At 52.4% G+C, this 20,793-nt stretch overlaps 1 protein-coding gene across 2 annotated transcripts in view; it reads left to right on the top strand.

The window, feature by feature from the left end:
• Window positions 1–488: 488 nt before the first annotated feature.
• Window positions 489–20,793, top strand: part of PKP3 (plakophilin 3) — a 47,772-nt gene continuing 27,467 nt past the window's right edge. Inside the window, exons 1-2 of one of the 2 annotated variants that reach the window (XM_019519855.1) lie at window positions 489–694; window positions 14,481–14,655. In XM_019519855.1, the coding sequence (XP_019375400.1) occupies window positions 626–694; window positions 14,481–14,655 (244 nt within the window). In that variant the 5' untranslated portion in view covers window positions 489–625. Of the gene's footprint in view, window positions 695–14,012; window positions 14,656–20,793 lie in introns of those variants that run through there. The other variant, XM_019519854.1, reaches the window with a different exon arrangement.

Genomic DNA, 20,793 nt, shown 5'->3' with positions numbered 1-20,793 from the left:
GGGGGAGTGTGTGAGGGAGAGGGGAAGTGGAGATGCCTGTGTGTATGTGTCCATGAGAGAGAGCGGGAATGGAGGCTTGCAAGGTCCTGGAAGCAGACAGTGAGGTGGCGAGGCCTTGGTGCTGATGATGCAGCATCGAGGCAAGCGAGAAACAATGGCCCAGCCAGCTCAGAGTTTCCTCCCTGCAGCTGGCTCAGCCTTCATGCCCAGCACAGGTGTGGGCCCAGCTCTGGAGGCTTTAGGGAGCTTTGCGCAGCAGGTCAGGACAGCTCAGAGAGCCCCAAGAAAGTCCTGGCGCCTCCCCAAGGTCTGCCTTTCTATCCCATGCCAAGGCGCCCTAGCTGCTGGGAGAGCCAGGCTCCACCACAACCCCAGAAAGTACAAACTTGGCTCTGAGGATTTTGCTTTTGAAGTGCACACAACAAAGGCAAAGCAACCGGTTGGATAACATCAGTGGGCGTCACCTGCTCCCCACTCCCAGCCCAGCTTGTTCCTGAGCTGCACAGACACGGCTCCTCCACAGCTGCACAGCTGCGCAGCCATCGTCATCCTCCTTCCTGGCTGGGGAAAAGGGCTCTCTACCTCCTCACTGGGCCTAGGGACCTTGGCGGCCCCAGACCACAGCATGTGGGAATCGACTTCCATCACCAAGAAAATGGTGCAGGGCAATGCACACCCCCAGGCGCCCAGCAGGGTATGTCTCCCAGGCCCTTCTCTCCTTTGCAAAGCAGTCTGGTCCCTCAGAGGGTGGTGATGGTGGGGGTTTGGTGTACATGGCTTAATAGTAGGTGCAAGGCTGCTCTGAGCCCCAGCCCAAGCAGGAGCATGTTGCAGCTTTATGCCAGGACTCTTCTGGTTGAGGTGGGAGGTCAGTGCTAACATGGGTTGAGAAGCTCTTGGGGATACCTGCTGCCAGCACATGGGGGCGGACAGGGGCTGAGGCATCTTTGGTAGAGAGGCTGCAAGCCCCCTTGGCTTCCAGTTGCATTGCAGGGGTGACTGGCTGGCATTGATGGCTGCTGACCTGCTTGCAAGGTGCCATGGAGAGAGAAAACAAGGCCCAGGCTTTAATGTGTTAGCCCAACTTGTCGCTGTCGGTTCCTGTGAGCAGAGGCACTGGGTGTGGACAAAGCTCCTGAGGGCGAGGGCTATTTCCCCCGCAGTGCCAGCGACTTGGGATATTTTCTGTGCCAGCCCTTGGACTTTGCCACTTGGCCCCTTCAGTTCAGAAGGAAGAAGCATTGTGAGGGATGCCCTGCCTAAGATGGTACCATCCCCTCCTGCCACGCAGCTGCAGCTGAGGTGAACAGGGCTGGCTGCTCCATCGGGGAGCAGGTACCGGCTTGTGTTCTCCCAGCAGCACTGCCTGTGTGGGTGGCTGCTCCCCAGGCGGCAGCAGAGCCTGGCCTGCCAAGTCAGCACAGCTTTTGCCCAGGCAGTGGGGCTGGTGGACGGAGCACTGGCTGGCACTCAGCAGACCTGAGTTCCATTTCTTGCTCTGCCACAAGCCTTCTGGGTGACCTTGGTCATATCCCTTTACCTTGTTATGCCTCAGTTTCCCCACCCATAAGATGAGGATAATGGTACTCAATGCAGTGCATCTCCCTCGTGAACTGCTTTGGGCCATGCTGGGGGATGTTCTGTATTGTCCCTGCCCCAGAAGGAGGAGACAACAGGGCAGCTCAGGACTTCTCTCCTCAGCAGTCCTTGCTTTGGGCTGATATTAAGAGCCAGAGGATGGTACCACTCCAACAGCTGTTTTGCAGAGAGTGTCTGGGGGCCATAGGCTGCACTACTAGCCTCCCCTGATAACAGACGATGTCTCAAGGAAAGGGCAATGTGGCCATGTGGCCTGAACAAGACCCAGAGCCATGTTCCCACTGCACAGGGTGAGGAGACTGCTGGTGGGACAGGGACAAAGGTAATGGCATTGTTCTCAGTACTTCCAGTGGTTTTGCAAAGCAGGACCAGGGAGAGAAGGGACGATGGAGCACAAAGAGGGGGACACAAAGTGGTGGGGTCACAGCCTGGGGTGCTGCTGTCTTTGTTCAGGGCTCAGCTGAGGCAGCTGTTGTGGGAAAGGATGTTGCTGTGGCAGAGGGACCCAGTTTGGACTTGCCTTACAGGGAGACTGTTTTTTGCTGCTTCTCCTTTGCTGCTCCGGCTGTAGGTTCAGGCCAGCCCTTCTCTGAACATGGCTGTGTTCCCTGACTGCTGTGGGTGCCTCAGCACACCTGGCCCACAGCGCAAGGAGCTGCACGACTGCTCCACCCACCTCACCCCACAACAGCAGCAAAAAAAGCTTACACTCCACTTGGGGTGAGGGGCATTTTCCTCCCAAAGTGACACTATTGCATCAACCAGGGTTTGTGCCAGCCAAGATTTTGACTCAGGGTCTGGGACTGGCTCTGTCAGCTGTTCTCACACTAGAGCCAAGACTCCTCTTGTGATCCTAGGAGAAATTCAGCTGCTGGCCTCAAGGATTTAATTTGCTGTAAAAAGAGAACCCAGGGCTCATGCATTAGCTCGGGACAGGGGTTCAAATCCCAGCTTTGATAAGGGTGGAAAGGGACTGGGGGAAGTCAGGGAAGTCCCTCCTGGGCTCAGGGCTGGAAGAGCCAAGTGCACTGTAGTTGAGGACAGATGAGCCTTGGTACTCAGGTAATGAGAATGGGACTTGAGGAGGGGGCAAGTAGGATTGCAGAGTGCTGGCAGAGCTGAGAGGCAGGAAGAGGGATGCCCCTGTTGCTTTGGTGCAAACAGACTGGTGAAGAGCTAGGGGTGATGGTGGGATGGTGAGGGGGTGGGGGGCTGACCAGGAACAAGCAGGGATGCTGTGGTGGAGCAAGGGGACAGCTGTAGAATAGTTGGGGGGCTGCAAACAAGCTGGCAGTGCCTTGGCAGAGCAGGTAGGAGGAAGCCTGCATGCAATCTGCTGTGTGTCCTCTCTGGCCTGGTTTCCTGGGGCCAGCAGTCTGTCACTTTTACGAGGTCCATTAATCCACCACCAATTTAAGCTTGAAAGAAAAATGGTACCTCACATCCCAAATTGGTCTTTAATCACTGTGCAGTGGCTGGTCTCAGGCCCTCTTGGGAGCAAGTTCCATCATCCCTACCCCATGCATGCTCCAACACACTATCATCCGCTTCCTCCCTGGCATGCACTGCAGCGCTTTTGCTTGCCATGACTGGGTCAAACTGGGCTCTGCTTCGAAAGGCACTTAGAGTCATAGAGAAGTAGGGCTGGGAGGGACCTCAGAGGTCATTTGGTCCAACCTCCTATCCACACCATCCCATACAAACATAATCTAAACTCTGCATAAAACTATCCTCAACCCTAACCTGTCACAGGGAAAGCAGGAGAACCACAGAGTTAAGATCCTGCTTCTATAAAATATTGTCAATATACTCTCAAGAGGTCCCGGGTAGTAGCATTGGAAAAAAATCACTCCCTGCTTTAGCACTTAGAGCTGCTCTATCCCAAGTGCTGCCAAACTCAGAAAGGAAAGGACTTTGGGATGGAGAGGCATGTGGTGACCAGAGAATACAGTCCTTCAGCCCACTTGGCCGGGAGAAATAGAGCTCAGGGGTTGGTGGGGGTTGCTCTTGTGGGCTGCCTAATGTGTCATGCAGTGATCACTCTATGCTTTATTCTGCGTCTGGTTCCATCTGGCTGTACATAACCCCTCCAGCTCCTCGGGGAGGCTTAGCCCGTAAAGCTGCAGTCCCCAGTGCCATATCTTCCCTTCCAAGGCAAAACAGGACTGGAGCACATAAAAACCCATCAGTCAGAGTGCACAGGGCACTCTCTTTGTGACTACCATTTCCCATCGCAGATATGCATCGTATTGTTTTCATAACTTGGTGGTATCTCTTGCATGCCAGATGATATAACCATCAGGTTTGCTTTGTCTCTCTTTATACCTCTGCCAGTCTTTGGTGATTCTGGTATCCCAGTTTTTCAGTTTCAGGTGTTTGTTGGAGAAACACATCACCTGAAGAACAACCCCAGCCTCGTTAGTGTTAGCTTATAATTTAACAGTGCTAAATAAGATCAGTGTCTGACTCTGCAATCTATTGGAGTAGTAGGCATTTGATGGTTACTGTATTGTTTTCCAAAAGTCTGTTGGGTTGGGGGCAATGAGGACTAGTGATTACACGGCCAAGCTCAGGCATCTCTGCAAGCAACTTATGTTCATGCCGATCAAACTATGGCCCATCGTCAGACAGTACTGTGCCAAGGATACTACATCTAGCATGGTCTTCACATGTACAATCGCTTGGTTAGCTGTAGCATCTTCTAGCAGAAGTAGGGCTATCTCAGGGAAGGGAGGATAACTCTTGGACAAATGGATTTTCTTTCAAATGATGTGAACAAATCTATGCCTATTTTGTTCCAGTGTGGCCAGTTTTTCCTATCCCACAAACATGGGTTTTCCCTGTGACAGGGCCTATATTTTTGACTTGTGAAACAGGCCTTAACAGTTTCCTTTAGCATTGCAGTTATTTTTACATAGCAGTGTAGTGCATTTGGCCCTCCCATAACTAAAGACATGAACCTTTTCCCCCCGTAGATTAATGTCAAAGCTGCCTTCAGCATGACTGTATTGACATACTGTGTTAGCACCTAAGCCACTGCTCTCCATTTCTGACCACACAACAGTCAGGGGACTGTGCCATTACTTGCCTTGAAGGCATCTGAAGACAACTTGGTTTTACTTTTCCAGTGACAGTATCTCCATGCTATGGCCTCATTATCTCACTTTTTAAGTTTCTCAATCTCATTACAACGATTTGCATCCCACATCTTTTGGACACCTTTGCCCAGTGGTGATCTCAGTGTGCTGAGTCAGACAGCTAAATAAAGTCAGATTTCCCTACCTGGTTCACTGCTCACAAGGATCTAGATGCCTTCCTGGTTTGGTGGGACAGGCAGGTCAGTGATGGCTTCAGCCTTACTGTGATTCCTCCATGCGCCTTGTGCTAATGCCTCTCTTGCAGGTATGACCATTCCTTAGCACAAAGTTTATATTTGCATTTGTGTAGCTCAGACTGTTCAGAACCTCTGGTCATACCCTTCTACTGTTTCTCCCCAAATTGAAATGACACTGTAAACCTCAGCACCCTCTCTCCCAGTTGAAATAGCTCAGGCACAGAGCACACCCAAATGGCAGTTTTGGAATATGCATAAATCTGCCCTCTGTAGGTAGAAAAGCACCTGCTATAATCTCAATGGCATTGCCAGCATAAAAACTTTTATAGCATAACAAGTCCATCAATATGTTTCCTCTTTTTACATAGTGGAAAATGTTCCCCTTTTATATAGTTGTTGAATACTTTTGGGTTCATACATAAGTAAGAGGTTGTTTCCTTGCAATGTGAGGGCACCTGCCCACCCTGCTAGTTCCTTTACTCACAGTATGATTCCCAGAGCAGCAAAGCCAGTTCTGCTCCTCTCTTTAGCATCTGCCTTAGTGCAAAGGGAGCTTTTGCAGGGATAGGAATTGTGGCGCAGTCAGTCTCTTTTGTCTTTGTTCTCTACTCTGGGAATTTTCCGCTGCTTTGATCTGCTGACCACATCTTACTCTGACAAATTGTCTGCCATTGCGGTGGCACGTCAAATGGTCTTGTCTCCTCCGCTCTTTAACTGTGGCATTTGGTGCATTTGTCCCTTTCCTTTAGGGGCTGTGTGGCTGTGGTGTGTGGGAAGGATGAGACCAGATGGTTTTGTACAACCTTTGGACAAAATGTTGCCTGCAGACCATGGGCACAGAGTCCCAGGAAGCCCCTTCCAGTCTTGTGTTCCTTTTCCAGTGAAGATGCTCTTGAATTCTTCTTTAATTTTTTTCATCTCCTGCCCCACTTAAGTGTGGCCTGGTTTTTACTCAATTTTAGGTGCTCTTTTCCCCTGGTAGAATTACATACTTCTCATACCATGCTGAGCTAATTCAGACTGAGGGCGTAAGTCCCAAGTTGTAGCCATTCACTTTCTACTACCCAAGCTTTTCCTTTTAGTGTCAGTGATACTGGTACCACATTGGCTGCTCCAACAAAACCCACCTTAAAACGAATAAACATCTCATTTGTTCTTGGATTGACTCAATAGTAGCTTTGCCTTTTGCTGCTATGAAGAGTTTGTCTGGGCTGGTGGAGCTGTTGCCTTTTATATGCTGAGTATGCTGTTTAGGTGCTTGCAGGCCCTGCAAAATTATATAATCCATTGAGGTTCTTGCAGCTTTTCACAGATGTTAGGCAATATCTTGGTCTGAGTTGGTGTCTGCAGTGTGTGTAGTTTTACTTGGAGATACACATATGTTTCTGTCTTGGATCTCTCTTGCAGTGTTTTGGGATCATGATCATGTCTACCATGTTGGAGCACTGTCTACCCACCAGCTGCTTTTTTTGGACTGGGTGACTTCTGTGACTTGGCAACATGTAGTTGCCTGGTCAAGGGATCCTTCTCTAGTAATCTTTCCCTGATTGGACACAACACTCTTATTCTGGATTAAAATGACTATACTTTGTGGTAAAAGTGTGACTGGCACATGAGTGGAAAAGTGACAGCAGCAGTGGCCAAGTCCAAGTGCCTGCCACCCTTTTCTGACCCAAACTGGGTCATTCCAGCCCGCAGCCTGAAAAGGTTGCTGTATGCTGTGGCAGCTGTGGCAATTAATGCTTCCACCACTTTGCCACTTCAAAATTTCTGAACATACAGGGAGCCCCGCAGGCTAGATGACATGGTCCGTCACATCAGATCATACCAGCACGAGGTTGGCCCATGGCTGAATCCAGCACAGAGCTGGGCCAGCATACGAGGATGACCCCACAGCAGACCACACACTAGATCAGACCCATGGACTGACCCCACACATAGGATCTGGCCTGCAGCCCCCCATACCCTTCATCCAGTCTGCAGGGCCAGTTGGTTGGGCGATGCTGCTCTGGACAATGTCATTGTCACAGGCCAGATGTTCGCTGCCTGCAAACCTGGTGTACCTAGTGGCCAGGCCCTGTAATATCACCTGCTGTCACAGCCAGTTTGACAGAACTGCTCTCATGTCACCTGCCCGCTGCCTGGAACCGAGTAAAAAGCTGGATACATGACTGTAGTAATCATGATGTGTATCTGAACCCAGTGTGTTTTGTTTAGGATCCTAACAGATTTGTTTTTGTTTTTTAATCAGGGATCAAGTTACTCCCCACAGAATTGCAGGATTGGCTCTTTAGCCAGTTGCTGACTCTTCTAAGGTTTCACCTGTTTTCTATGCCCTCTACTTCAAATCCTCTTTCACATGGTTCATTCCCATGGGGATGGTAGCACTCCTCCAGTTCCATTCAGCATCGCTAGCCTCCTCTGCCCGAGTGACCGGAGAACCATTAAGCACATCTGCCTGCCTTTGAACTGGTACTCATTGCTTCCACGTTTTTTTTAAATATATTCCATGTTCCAGGTCAAATCAACCAAATCAATTCCAAATCATATCAACTGAGCAGAACTCAGTCATTCCAAGAACCTTTCTAAATACCATGTATGGCACTACAGTCGGCAAGTATCCTCCGTCCCAGGCTCTCCCCCTGGGACTTCAGATACTCCCAAATCCATTGTCAGGCATCTTACATGCAGGCCTAAGCCTGGAGGTCTTGGGATTCAGATACTCCCACTTGATCTTAGTCCACAAGAGGCCGAGACACTTGATCTGCACATAGTCTAGCACTGTTTGGCTTCCTTCCAGCTGTTTTCCAAAATGCCTGGGAGTTCAGGCTCTGGTGAGGCTCTTCACTGCATTGGTCTTCCAATCAGGGTATTTTCTTAGTCCATTTCCTCCTGGTACCATGTGATGTGCACATCATTCAGGGCTTGCAAAGAGTTTGCTCTGCTTTGTGTCCAGTTCTATCTGGCTGTGGATAGTAACAAGAGCTTCATAGTGCCTTGCCCAGAATCTCTGTCTGGGAACCTTACTCCATAAAGGTGCAGGCCCTGCTACCCTGCAGCGTACAGCCCCAGGTGAGGTCTCACCGGAGAGGTACACCCCACTGAGTCAGGCCACGCCAGCATGTACCACGCCTGGCAGCCATAGGCTGATTAATGCACAGGCCAGCTGGGCACAAGCCCAGGGGTCCCTACCAATTCGGGGCCCCAGCATCGTCATCAGCAGGGAAGTGAAAGCAGGGTTTTAAACTGGGCACTTAAAGTGAGTAGAGTGCGTGCCCGTCTGAGTCTGTGTGTGCGCCTGTGTTCATGTCAGGGAGAGTGTGTTTGTGTCTGTGTCCATGTGCAGAGAGTGAGTAGAGTGCATGCCTGTGTGTGCCTGTGTGTGCATGTGTCTGTGTGTGCACGCCTGGGTGTGCATGCCTGTGTTCGTGGCAGGGAGAGTGTGTTTGTGTCTGTGTGTCCATGTGCAGAGAGTGAGTAGAGTGCGTGCCCATCTACATGCACGCCTGTGTGTGCGCAGCTGTGTGTGTGTTTGGCCATACTGGGGGAGGGAGCTGGGGAGCAGGGAGAAGAGGGGGGCATGTGCCCCTCTACCCCCAGCCTGGCCGGGGCCACCTAACCTCCCCTGCCAGCACCAGGAGGGGAAGGGGCCAGGTCCCATGGGGGTTTCCAATTTTGTGTTTGCCAAGGGGCCCTGTACATCTTAATCTGCCTCTGCTGGGGGCACTACAGCACCGTGTGTCTTGGGGCAGATGCAGCAAGGAGACCACTAGTTACTGGGCTGGCCTCTGGTTGGGATGTCTGGAGGTAAGCTGTGGGGGGATCAGAGTGAACTGCAAGAAGAAAAGTTCCCTGTGCTGTGGTCCATCCACTAGAACGTACCAGGGGAACTTGGCTGTCCCTGCAGCAAACATCCCCAGCTCACACCTGGACTGTTCACTCCCCAGAAGAGAGGCTGCTGGGTGGGAGCCATGGCAGGGCAGCATGCCACTGCCATCCTTGGCACAGTGCTGTCTCCCACAGTGCTGAGAGGAGGAGCTGGGAGGAGCCTCCATCCACAGGAATTTACCCTGGGAGGGAGGGGGGAAGTGTGTTGACTGCCAGGAAGCGTCTCTGCAGCAAAAGGCCAGTGCAGACTTGTGCTGGGAGAGTTACTACCTCTCTGAGCCCTGTCCCTGCCCCACCCTGGGGGGAGGCTGGGATTCACACACCATCATAGGCTGAGGGGGGAGGAACAGAGGCTGGGGATTGTAGGTGGGTCTCTGCCTGCAGAGACTTACAACTCTGTTGCCCTGCTGAAGGAGTGGTTTCTTTAGCCGGGTAGCAAGGAGACAGGAGACAAACAGTGTCAGGTATTACCTTGACCTTGGAGCAGCGCCAGCAGGCTGAGAGCAGCAGTGCATCTGGCTGAGTAATCCCCAGCAGCTGCTCTGCTCGGGGCTGCTCCGACTCACTGGAAACTTGGAAGACTCTCAGAGCTGGGCCTGGATGGGAACATCAGGGAGCCATTCCTCCCCTGGTGCACCGTGAGCATCCACGTCTCCAGACTCCCCAGCAGAACACTTGGCAGCTGCTGGCTTTGAGGCCTTGGAGACAAATGTCCCTGACAGTTTGCAACCCAAGGGCCCCCTCCTACCCCAGGTGCCCTTCTCCTACAGCCCTGGGGCACTGCACCCAGCCCTGGGAAACACTGCAGAGGAGAAAGGTGGGGCTGCAGGGAGGGAACCTTGCAACAAGCCCTGGATTAACCCTTCCAGCCCAAAGGTAGCGCACCTCTCCCCATCTAGGGGGTGGGAGATCCCAGTGGGGGTTAATGAAGTCACTGAAGATTAGACCATTTTATCCCCCATCCCGTATGCCCACACCATGAGAAGGCACTGGGCATGCCTTTCTAGCTGTCCCTTTCTGGGGCACATTACAGCTTTTCTTGCCTATTTGCACCCTAGGTAATTTCTGGCTCAAGGGAACTTGGGTCTTGCAATATCCTGTGCCAAATGTCCCTCTGCTAGGTGGATTTGGCTGTGTCTTCACCATCCTCTGCTACTGATTTCTGTCAGTAGGACTGATCACAGACTCCTCCAGGACCTCTTCAGGCTGGACATAAGGAAGAACTTCTCTACTGTCTGGGCCCCCAAAGCCTGGAACAGACTGCCACCAGAGGTGGTGCAAGCACCTACTTTGGACTCCTTTAAGAGACATTTGGACGTTTATCTTGCTGGGATCCTTTGACCCTAGCTGACTTCCTGCCCCTGGGGCAGGGGGCTGGACTCAATGATCTTCTGAGGTCCCTTCTAGACCTAACGTCTATGAAGTCTATTAAATCTGTTCTGGTGGTCAGGATGGGTCTGGGCATCTTCCTCTGGCGCTAAGGACTACCCATCTCCCTCTCAGGGAGGTCACTGTGAACTGGAAGGAACCTCATTACTCTCATGAGGTACCTCCCACTCCATCAGAGAAGAAAGAAGAGTGGGTCATGGGACATGTCCAGTCCGGGATCTTGGTCTGTGGACAAGAGCAGGTGTGTTAGCCCTCCAAACTACAACTCCCAGGAAGCAGTGTAGCACCATAGGGAAATGCACCTGGTTTGGCTGGGCTACTCTTTAGCTGTTGCAGGTTAGTGCAGTTGGCAACCTCTGTGCGAACATTACATCCTTTCCCCTGCACCTCTACCATGAAATTTGGCTAAAATTGTTGTGACAAAATTGTAGCCTTGGCTGTCTTTAATTAAGGGCATGACAGGGCTACCTGAATGGAGGCACCAAGCTGAGAAGAGGGGATGGAGGCTGAGGGAGCAAGTCAGACGAGACGCTTGGGTGGAGCAAAGGGAGGTAGACTGAGCGCCAGAGGTAGAATGAATAAGGCTTTGCAAGGCTGTTGCCCCTTTCATCTGAGGATCTGCAAGCCACTCGGAGCCAGGGGTTGGCGTCAGCACACCCAGTGTGCGTGCATTACTGAGCTGTGCTATTTTTTTATTACCAACGCTTGCAGATTGTGCTGTGGGGTGCACTCATGTTCACATGACTTGCCCAAAGGTGGTAACAGTGAGTCAGTGGCTGCAGAAGGAAAAGTACCCCAGTGTCCTGGCCCTCAGTGCCTTGTGCTAACCACTAGGCCTCACTGCATCGGGGAAGAGAGATGAGGGGAGGTGGCTAAGACTGTTTTCACTGTTTTCCTTTGTTCTTGGATGTTCATGTCTTGCTCTTAAGAACAAGGATCTGTGACTGCTTTGGCCAGCTCCTCTTTTAGGCCCCGAAAGGAGTCCCCTTCTAGTACCCGCATGGAGGCTGGGCCCATTCTGGCCCCACATTTTTTGTGTTTCAGGAGCTCTAGAAGGACGTTGTCTGTCAAACTCAAACTTGCTTTGCAGGAAGAGCTTTGAGGGACTGTCAGAGTGGAACCCAAGGGCAAGGGCAAGGGCAAGGGCAAGGATGGTTCAGGATGTGGTTCCAACATCGGACTGGGTTGCAAAGGCTCACAGACCTGGGGAGAGGGGCAAGGGCCAGTGTCACATAGCCAAGCTCCTGTGAAATTTCAGGGGTGAGGAATTCAACCCCTGGATTTGGAATTTGCAAATAGCACCACTGTTGTTCAACCAGAACCCTGGAGTCAAGCACTGAGAGGTCCCCAGCACGGATCTGAATTTCCATTCTGTGAAACTCTCTTTATTGTCAGGGGAGTCTGGGGCCTGTGTGTCAATTCATGTCAAACCCTGGAACACTTGTGCTAACTAGGTTTTACTTGTTTGGTTTTTGTAGCTCCATCAGCTTACTTGTTCTCTGATAAGCCAGCAAGACTTCCTGGAGAAAGCGTGCTTGCTGATGGATACAAATTTCTTAAATTAATAAATGATCAGCCACAGGCCAACCTTTCTGACCTTCTTCAGACCTCATACATAAGCATAAAAAGCTCTGTCCCCAAACTCGCATTATTTTTTGAGGTCACTTTTAAAATTCACATGACAGCAAATCCAGATAATGCCCTTACAAATGTGTGATCAATCTGATTGACCCAGAGCATTTAAAAATCCCAAGACTTGGCTTAAAAAGCATGAAATTTCAATCAGAATAAACATGGACTTCTTATGGGCTTCTTGTAATTTGTCTTTTGGTTTTTTGAGCCAGCAGGGACCATATTTGTCATGCTTTTCTCCACAGCTGCAAGAAGAATTTACATTAAAAAAAAAACAAAACAGATCAAAGCTAAGATTCTCACATAGCCATGTGACTCCAGAAGATGGGGCTTTAAATACAAACCACTGATCAAGAGGAAGGGTTTATTTATATAGCCTTTTAACTGCCGGCCACTGTGCACTGTAAGATAAATACAACATTTTAAAATCAACGCTGCATCATAATGTGTATGCAAAATTGAAAAATGAAAGGAAAAAACACTAAAAGATCCAAAGTTAGTCCTAAGCTGCACCTGCTAAGGCAAAATGGAATGGTAATTGGCACAGGTTAGGAACACATTGCTTCACAGAGGTCATTGCGAGCCTTTCTTCCAAATGCCCTTAGAGTTGTCACTGGTGCGAGGGTGTAGATCTGCAGGGGAGGCATGGCTGGAGCATGGGGCCTAGGAGCTCCCAGCTCAGCACCTGACTCTCTGGCTGGATAGGCCATCTCTGCGTGCTTTGGTTTCCTGCTTCGTAAGTCCCAGATAGCCCATCCCTGCCTCCCAAGGGAGGTGCAGGCATCCTTAATTAGTGTCTGGGGACCATTAATAGTGGATTAGTCACCCAGGTTTTACTAGTTGGGTGGGCAGAGCAGTGGAGCTATCCTGGGCTAAATAGGTCTTTTCTCATCATATTTGAAAAGGGAAGTAGGGCTAGGCCTGGCTGTTCATACTTATTGCAATTTCTCTGCACATCTGTAGTATCTCTCGTCCTGCAGCATATGGAGCATTGCAAGCTCCACTTCTATACTGGAGGCCTTTCAAGGGACAAGGGCTCTCTGGAAGTGATGCTGAGGGGAACAAAGCAGCTGTTCTGGCTCTCTGGCTGGCATGGATGCGATGTGCTGTTCCCTGTATCACAGTAGTGCCCTGCACCTGCACTTTGTTAGAGACAGCCTGTATCCCACAGAGGTGACTGTCGAAACAGGCAAGACAGACCCAGAGTGGCTAGGCAGAAAGGATGGTTCTCCCTGGGTTTTAGCTGGGCCCTGATTCAGATGGGCTGCATTAACCTGTCCTTGTTGTAGGTTTCCATCAGCATGTGGGCTAAGATCGAGTGTAGGGAGTATTTGAAGTCCCAGACTGAAGAGTGGGATGAAAGATGCTCGCTGGTTGTAGCACCATACATGGTGTTTAGAATGATTGTGTCCTGCCTGCTCAGTTGATACGGTTTTGGAACAATTGAGTTCTGCTCAATCAATATTGCTGGGATCCTTTGACCCTAGCTGACTTCCTGCCTTTGGAGCAGGGGGCTGGACTTGACTTCCTGCTCTTGGGGCAGGGAGCTGGACTTGCTGATCTTCAAGGTCCTGTCCAGCCCTAATATCTATGAAATCTGTGACATCTATGAATATGATTTGGAACTGATGTGGCTAATTTGACCTGGAACACAAAACATATTATATAAAAAAAAAGAAAAACAAAAAACGCAGCCCTGATTGTAAGTGCCTCCAGGGGCATCTGAACCTCAAGCCTCCAGGCTTGGGGCTGGACATAGGATGCCTGCCAAAAGACTTTGGAAATATCTGAAGCTCCTGGTGGGAGTGGAGGATGTTTGCCTGTTGTAGGTGGCCTGACTCATGGATTTGGACTTGATTTGGCTGGGAACACGAAAAATGTCTTTAAAAAAAATAAATTACAGTATCAGTATCACCACTCAGCTTTCCCTGGTGCCATCACTGTAGGCCATGGGCAGAGAGGCTGCTCAGCTACCCAAACCCACCAGTGCCCCCAGAGGAGACTGCATAGGAGGGGCTGTCTGGTGCCTGAGGCTCCCAGGCCCGGCTACGCCCATAAATCACCCATGCTAGTTTGCACAACTGACAAGGTGTGGCAGGGCAGGGGCTGGCTTTGGCTCCTTGGCTTTCCACCTTAACACAGAGAGGAAGCTGGGGCCGCCAAGGCCTCACCTGCTTAAGGTGGAACTGGCGGACCTGCTCGGCCTTCAAACCGGCTTCTGCTGCAATGTCGATTGCTATGAAGAAGGGTGTAACCCTGTCCCGCTGCAGCCCTGGAAAGTCCTGCCCCAGGAAGGCAGGGCATGGACAGGGACAGAGACAGGGGCAGGGGCAGCGTGGGCTGAGGGTGTCCCATGCTATTTCTCCAGAGCAGCTGGGACTAAGCAACTCCCCCAGGAGTGCAGAGGGAGGATCCAGCAGCTGGCCCCACCTGCGCTCCTGACAGACACGCTTTGCTCCCTGGGAGACTTAGCTTGGCACCAGGCTTGGAAGAGATGGAAGGGAGAAAGGGGAACTGGACTGGTGGCCTGGGACAAGCAGACCTCTCCCTCCCCCCAGCTCTAAGGGACAGAGCGAACTGGGCTCCCTGCCCACCCGGGACCATGCAGGAGAATAACTTCTTCTTTTCCGCTTTGCAGCCCGAGGCGGGCGTGTGCTCCCTGGCACTGCCCTCGGACCAGCAGCTGGACAGAAAGAGCAAGGTGACGCAGGATGTGGCGCTGCTGAAGAGTGCCCGGGTGCAGGAGCAGGTCCGCATGAGGATGTTGCAGAACAGCCAGGCAGCGAACAGGGCCAACGGCACTGAGGGCAAAGGTAGGCAGGAGGGTGCGGGCAAGGGTGTGGGCCTCACAGCTGTGGACAGAACCAGTAGTTACATGAGGGGGACATCTCAGTGGGCAGCTGGCTTTGACCCAAGGCACTGCCCCTCTCACCCATCATCTCTGGTGAGGATGAGGCTGGGTGGGGACTGGGAGTCGGGACACCGGGGTTCGGCTCTGAGCTGTGCCCGGCCACCACAGGCAAATCACTTCTCTTTTCTGTGCCTCAGTTTCCCCATCTCTGAAATGAGGCGGAGTGTGGTCACCAGGCTCACAGGGGTTAAGTGAGGTTCTGGCGGTCAGAGTCTGTGTGCTGTGGCTCCCGGCTGGGTAATCATTGCTATCATTCCCATGCTAATGGGGGCACTCCCTCCCCAAATATGTAACCTGGAGTGTCGGAGGGGTTGGCTGTTATTTATTCCCAAGCCCTGCTGCATGGCTGAATGTGCTGTGGGTGTCATGGGGCAGCATCGCTTGCCAGCCTAGGGAGGCAGCAGGGGGGACTGTGATGGGGGACGGGGAAGCAGAACTTCTGCCCACACCCTGGTGCCAAAGGAAGCAGGAAGCAGGGGTGAGCTTGTACCCACCTCATCAGGAACCCAGCTCCCCTGTGGGGATCAGGTAACACAAAGCAAGGAGCTTCCACCTGTTGTTGCTGCTTCTGCATTTAGACACTCCCTCCTATCCCAGGAAGTCCAGCCCGCATTTTGTCTCAGTCCCTGCCTCTCCCTAGAGCCTTCCCTCCAGACACAGTCTCTGTTTTTGCACCAGCCCTGGTTGCCTCTTACGGCTGTTGCTCTCCTCCTCATACACAACTGCTTGGCCCTGGCTCAGAGGGCACGAAGACCTCCTTCCTCCTTGACATAGTCAGAGGATGAGACAAAGTCGTGGAGGCAACCTGTGGAGTAGGAGGCGGCTGTGTACACAGAGAGCTACCTCCCCGGCAGCTCTTGACGGGGGCCAGGGGACTCCCAGGATGGTGGAATTCATGCATTTTCAGGGTACTGGAATTTGTCTTCTTCAGCATTTAAAAGCTCGTGATTTTGTCCCCAGGGGAAAAATTCTTCCCCCCATTGCTAAATGAGCCCCTCTCACCCTCAAGACCAATAGTAGATGTCTCCCAGTTTCTTCCAAAGCTGCGTAGCACAGGTCTGTCCAGGGGTGGCAGATGGAGGGGAGAAGAGAGGTGGGAGTTACACTGTTTTCTTTCAGTTTATTCAGGGAACATCTGGATTTGGTGCCAAACCAGGAGATGGAGGTGGGGAGAAAATGAACCCCAAATCTGAACCCCCAAACCCTGCCTGATGTAGCTGTGAGATGTAGTTAGCTGCGTTAGTCTGAAGTCAAGTAGCTGTGTCAGGAAAGCCCACCTCCCCATAGTTCAGCAGGCATCAACCAGGAGCAGTTTGTCTACTGCTAGAGACCAGGCCCGTGGTAGACTTGGGTGGGAGGGCTGGTTGTTGTCTTGCCACGCCAGGCTCCAAGCTGGCCCTCATAGACCTGGCACAGTGTACTTGGCTTATCAGTGCCCCATGGGATGCTCCCCTCCTACTCTCCCCACCCCTGGCCCCTGCTCATGTTCATCAGCATGTTTCCAACACTAGCTGAGATTCAGGCCAGGGGCACAGTCCCCGGTTCACTTTGGTCCCCCAATTCACCTGAAAAACACTGAGTGGAGATGGCACATGAGGAATCCCATTTAGTGGTTTCTGCTTAGTGCTCATGTGCCTTGACAAAATATTTAGGTGCTACTGAATTGGTTGGCTGCAGTCTCTAGACTGGTGTTTGGCTGAGGGACTAGAGAGGAACTGCCCTCCTGCCCTGCTCCCTCTTGCTGCCCAGTTCCTCCTCAGAAGACCAGCTTCTCTAGTTTTTAGAGCCCAGGACTGTGAGTCAGGAGGCCTCAGGCCCCATTGCTCATTCCTCCTCCCCTGAGCGATCCTTCCCACAAAGGCAGTGTAGGTACAGCATGTCGCTCTGTCGCTGCACGCACACTTCGGACCCCTCCACACAGGGCAATGGTGAATCAGGCCCAATGGTTCTGGATTCTGCAGATATTTTCTGTGTTTGCAAACTATGGGACTCAGGCCTGACTTAAGGCAGGCAGCCAAGCTTAGATTGGATTCCACTGGCAGCCTAACCTCAACCTACCCCAGCTCACATCCTACAGCCTGTGCAAAGCAGCGCCTCTTACTTTGGGTTTAGCTCCGTTCCTCCGTTTCCCTCCCTGCCCAATGCAAATTGACTCACAGAGACACTGTACGTGATGATTGATGTGGTGGGTGATTATCATCTGCACTGAGACTAGATGCCTCCATCCCAAACTAGAACCCCACTGTGCTGGGATTGATGCCTGCCAAGGGCTCTGAGCTTCTTGGATGAAATGCAGACGAACACAACTGTGTCTCATTGCCCCTATATGTCCTCCCCTGCTGTCTCCTCCCCAGCAGGTGAGCAGTTGCCCTTCCCATGTGGGACTTTCTTCATGATTTATCTCTTTCATCTCTCACTCAGAATCTAATTAGCAGGGCTGGGCCCACACCCTGACCTGTTATTTTCTTCTCATGGATATAAGAAGCTGCTCTTCTGCAGCCTGAAGCCCCTAAGAGCTGCTCTGGTGCAGCCTGGCAGGCTTCTCTGAAGCTGCTTCTTTCAATGAGCTCCATGCAGGACATCAGCATGCCTCAGCACACGGCCACGGAGCGACTGGTACACCTCAGGCTCAAACAGGCTGGCTATTGAACCCCAGCATGGGAAGAAGCCCCACTGGCTTGTCCCAGTACGTGTAGCTGCCACAGGAAGAAGTCAAGCCTTGTGTCACCTAGTACATTCCAGACATGCATGCATATTCATGCACACATGCACACATGTGCACACAGACACACTTAGAGCCTTGACAGGCCTCTCAGGCAGGAATGCACGCAGGCTACCACACCTCTTCCTCCCCTGCTCCCATATTCTTCAAGCTCAGGGCTGAGGCGGAAGAGCATCTGACTACAAATTGCCCTCTGTTTTCAGTCTAAGACTTGGTAGCAGCTATCCATGGAGGCAGGGCACTGGGCATTTGTCTACGTGAGGACAGGTGGCAGAGGTTAGATTAGGTTCCATTAACATATGGAAGATACAGCTAAAAACTAAACTCGTCTTCTTCCTAGCATGGATTCAAGGGGACAGCTTTTCACTGCCCAGGCTGCAACATGGGTGGCTAAGCTGAGGTGAAAAGCTTGTGTCCTAGCTGGGAATAAATCCAGGCTTGGCTACCATGTGTTTGCCAGACCTGAGTTCATGTCTGCCACCTCTCCTGACCTAAAGCAACCCCCTGTCTTCTCTGACTCCAATCAGGTGCCAGAAGACATTGCCCTAGCCTCATGCTTGCAGGATGGGACATTGTCTCCTGCTTGGTTGAGAGAGGCGTAGGGAAATCATGTTCCAGCTCCTCAGCCCATGCACCCACCTGCCCCTCCAGGTGTTTCTTCCCATGGCTGCGTGGATGCAGAGTCCCTGGTTGGGGACTGGAAGGTGCATCACACCCAGGGGTGGGGCTAGAGGAGCTGGGCCAGGAGGAAATGGCTTGCTGGGGAGCAAGAGATCCAGACCCCCAAGGGCATGCATGGAATGTCTGCAGGGTGAGGGTGCAGGGGTGCAGGCCTCTTTCCTCTTTCCTTAGCTTCAGGAGCCTGCTGCCTGCCATCACCAGGTAGGGAGATCCACAGCACAGCTAGTCGGCTCAGAGCTCTTGAAAGCTGAACATCCCAGTGGAGCCAGAACTGCAGCGACTTGCAGCCAGGGCTGTTGTCAAGGGCTCACCCCTATCCTGAGATAATGGTCGGCCCTGCCAGTGCAACCCCATCTCTGAGGCATCCCCCAGTCATAGCTTTTCTCCTGGGAAGGAAATCCAATTGGGCTCTGGCATGAGGCTGGGCCTTGGTAGGGGACAGAGGAACACTGGAGACCCTAAAGACTTACCTCCCACTCCCCCATTTGTTTCCCATCACCACAGGGCTGGGGGGTAGGGGAGAGGGAGCCTTTGGCCTTGCAAAGTGTTTGAGAAGGCCCTGGTAGCCTGTGTGCATTCCAGTCCAGCGGGTCTGTACGCAGGAGAGCCTGATGGTGGGGTGACATGAGGCCTGAGACGTGTCAGATGTGTGCTGTGCAGAGCTGGAGCCCTCCTGATGCTGAGGGTTCACTGATGTCTGCTCCTGTGACCCTGAGTCCTAGACCCACTCCCCCATCTCAGTAGGATTCCCTTGGATTTTATACTGTTTGCATCAGGCCTGGTCTTGCAGCTGTCAGTCAAGCCGCTTCCTAATGTTTAAGTGCCCAATCTGAAGCCCACTGAAATCAGTGGGAAGCCTCCCATCTGCGGTTTTCTCCTGTGAGGGATTGGGCCCTGACATAGGAGTTCCAGAGGCAGCTGGGCCGCGGTGCCTGACCTATCTGATGTGCTAGAACTGGCGTCTCCCCTCCCCGGATGTGCTGTGTTCTCTGGACTTTGTCACATGCTCAAGGGTTAAGCCAAGGGTTATACATGCTTCATAACACAGTGTGTTAGGGACAGTCAGAATGACAAGGTGCTGCATCAGCCCAGCCAGCCATCTTCCAGACAGCGTGTGGGCAGGCCAACCCCCTCCAGCAGAAGCAAGGAGGGGCAGCAAGGAATGCATTGGTGATTCATGCTGCCTTCGTTGTCTTGCCGGGCATGGCGGGAGCTGGAGGCTGCCCTTTGGTGCTGTGCTCTGCCTGTTGCTCCTGCCCTAGTGCTCTCTTCTGGGGTACCTCAGTCTTGGGCTGCAATCCCCTACTGCTCCCAGGCTGGGTCTCCATACAGCTCTGCCAGGGCACCTCGGTCTTGGTGGGTAACACTCTCTGCCATTCCAGCCGTTCCTCACACTTTGCCGGTAACTGCTCCTTGCTCTTTTCTGTTCCTCAGTGTCATAAGCGACCTCCCTCTGGGGCTGGCATGTTCTCATTCTACAGGAATCTCCCTGCCTGGTGTGAATGCCAAGCCTGGGACCCACGCAGGCTTCAGGGATGGGAGATGTGAAGGCAAGCAGGAAAATGTCATGTATAGCAACTGCAGGGCAATCACCCAGAACACTTGGAATTGCCATTAGATGAACTTGGCCAGCAGTCTCCCCAACTCTATCAGTGCCCCTGGCCCATGGGTGGCCTCCCCAAAAGCTCTGGGCACCCTGAGCCCTGGTGGCTGTCATGGCTGTACACTCACTCAGGGAGGATGTGGGGAGGGGTTGGGGGCTCTGCTCTCTTCCCGGGTGAGCGAAGGAAGGGTGCTCGCCCTGTAGGCTGAGTTCTTCTTTCTGATGGCACATGTGGCAGTAGCACGCCACATACACCTGCACTACATGGGCCTTTGACCTTGAAGTGCTTTTTGCATTGCCGCTGAATATTGTGAGCTATTGGCAAGATAACAGAAGAGCCTGGCAGGTGGGAGAAGCCTCTGGGTTTCTTTCTCCTTTCCAGTGGCAGCCCTTACCCTCCCAGGCGCTGGGGAGCTGTGAGACTGAAAGCAAGCCTGCACCTCCTGGCCTGTGGCGGTCTGTGGTCCACCCCTGGGGCTGTGTTCCTGGCACTATCGATAGTGCTGTGTACCCAGCGATAAGCAGCCATTCCACCTGTGTTGGCAGTGAGCACACAGAGAGTCCCTGCCCCCTCAGGTACTAACTGCCGCCCTGTGCCCTATCCCACAGGCACTGTGCAACAGCTAGTTAGCATAGCAGGGCCACAGCATGGCCCTGCAAACACCACCAGCAGGGTGCTGCTATAGTGGGTAGGGCAGGCTGCAACTGGCCTTTTCTTGCAATAGGCCTGCAGCCAAACCCCCATGGGGTGCCACAGTCTTCCTCACCAGCTGGGACTCAGCTGGGTGTAGCCAGCACTGAGATTCCCTCTGGTTTGTGGGACATGGACTTGTAAGGACTTCCCCTGGGCAGTGGAGGCAAAGGGGGAACAGTGCCTCCTTTTGTCCCCACTCAGCTGAGTACATTGCCACTAAAAGCCCCTCCCAGACCTGAGTGCCAGCTCCATCTGTGACAGCATTAGAGCACGTTCTAGCACAGTGCCCCTCACCAGAGCCATTCCCTGTCCAAAAACACAGATGCCTCTGATGGGCCAG

The sequence above is a fragment of the Gavialis gangeticus genome, unplaced genomic scaffold, assembly GCF_001723915.1.
Source record: "Gavialis gangeticus isolate Ggan-Ray unplaced genomic scaffold, GavGan_comp1, whole genome shotgun sequence".
Classification (NCBI taxonomy): Eukaryota; Metazoa; Chordata; order Crocodylia; family Gavialidae; genus Gavialis; species Gavialis gangeticus.
The sequence above is the reverse complement of the archived record's forward strand: the minus strand, read 5'-3'. Positions and strand labels throughout refer to the sequence as shown.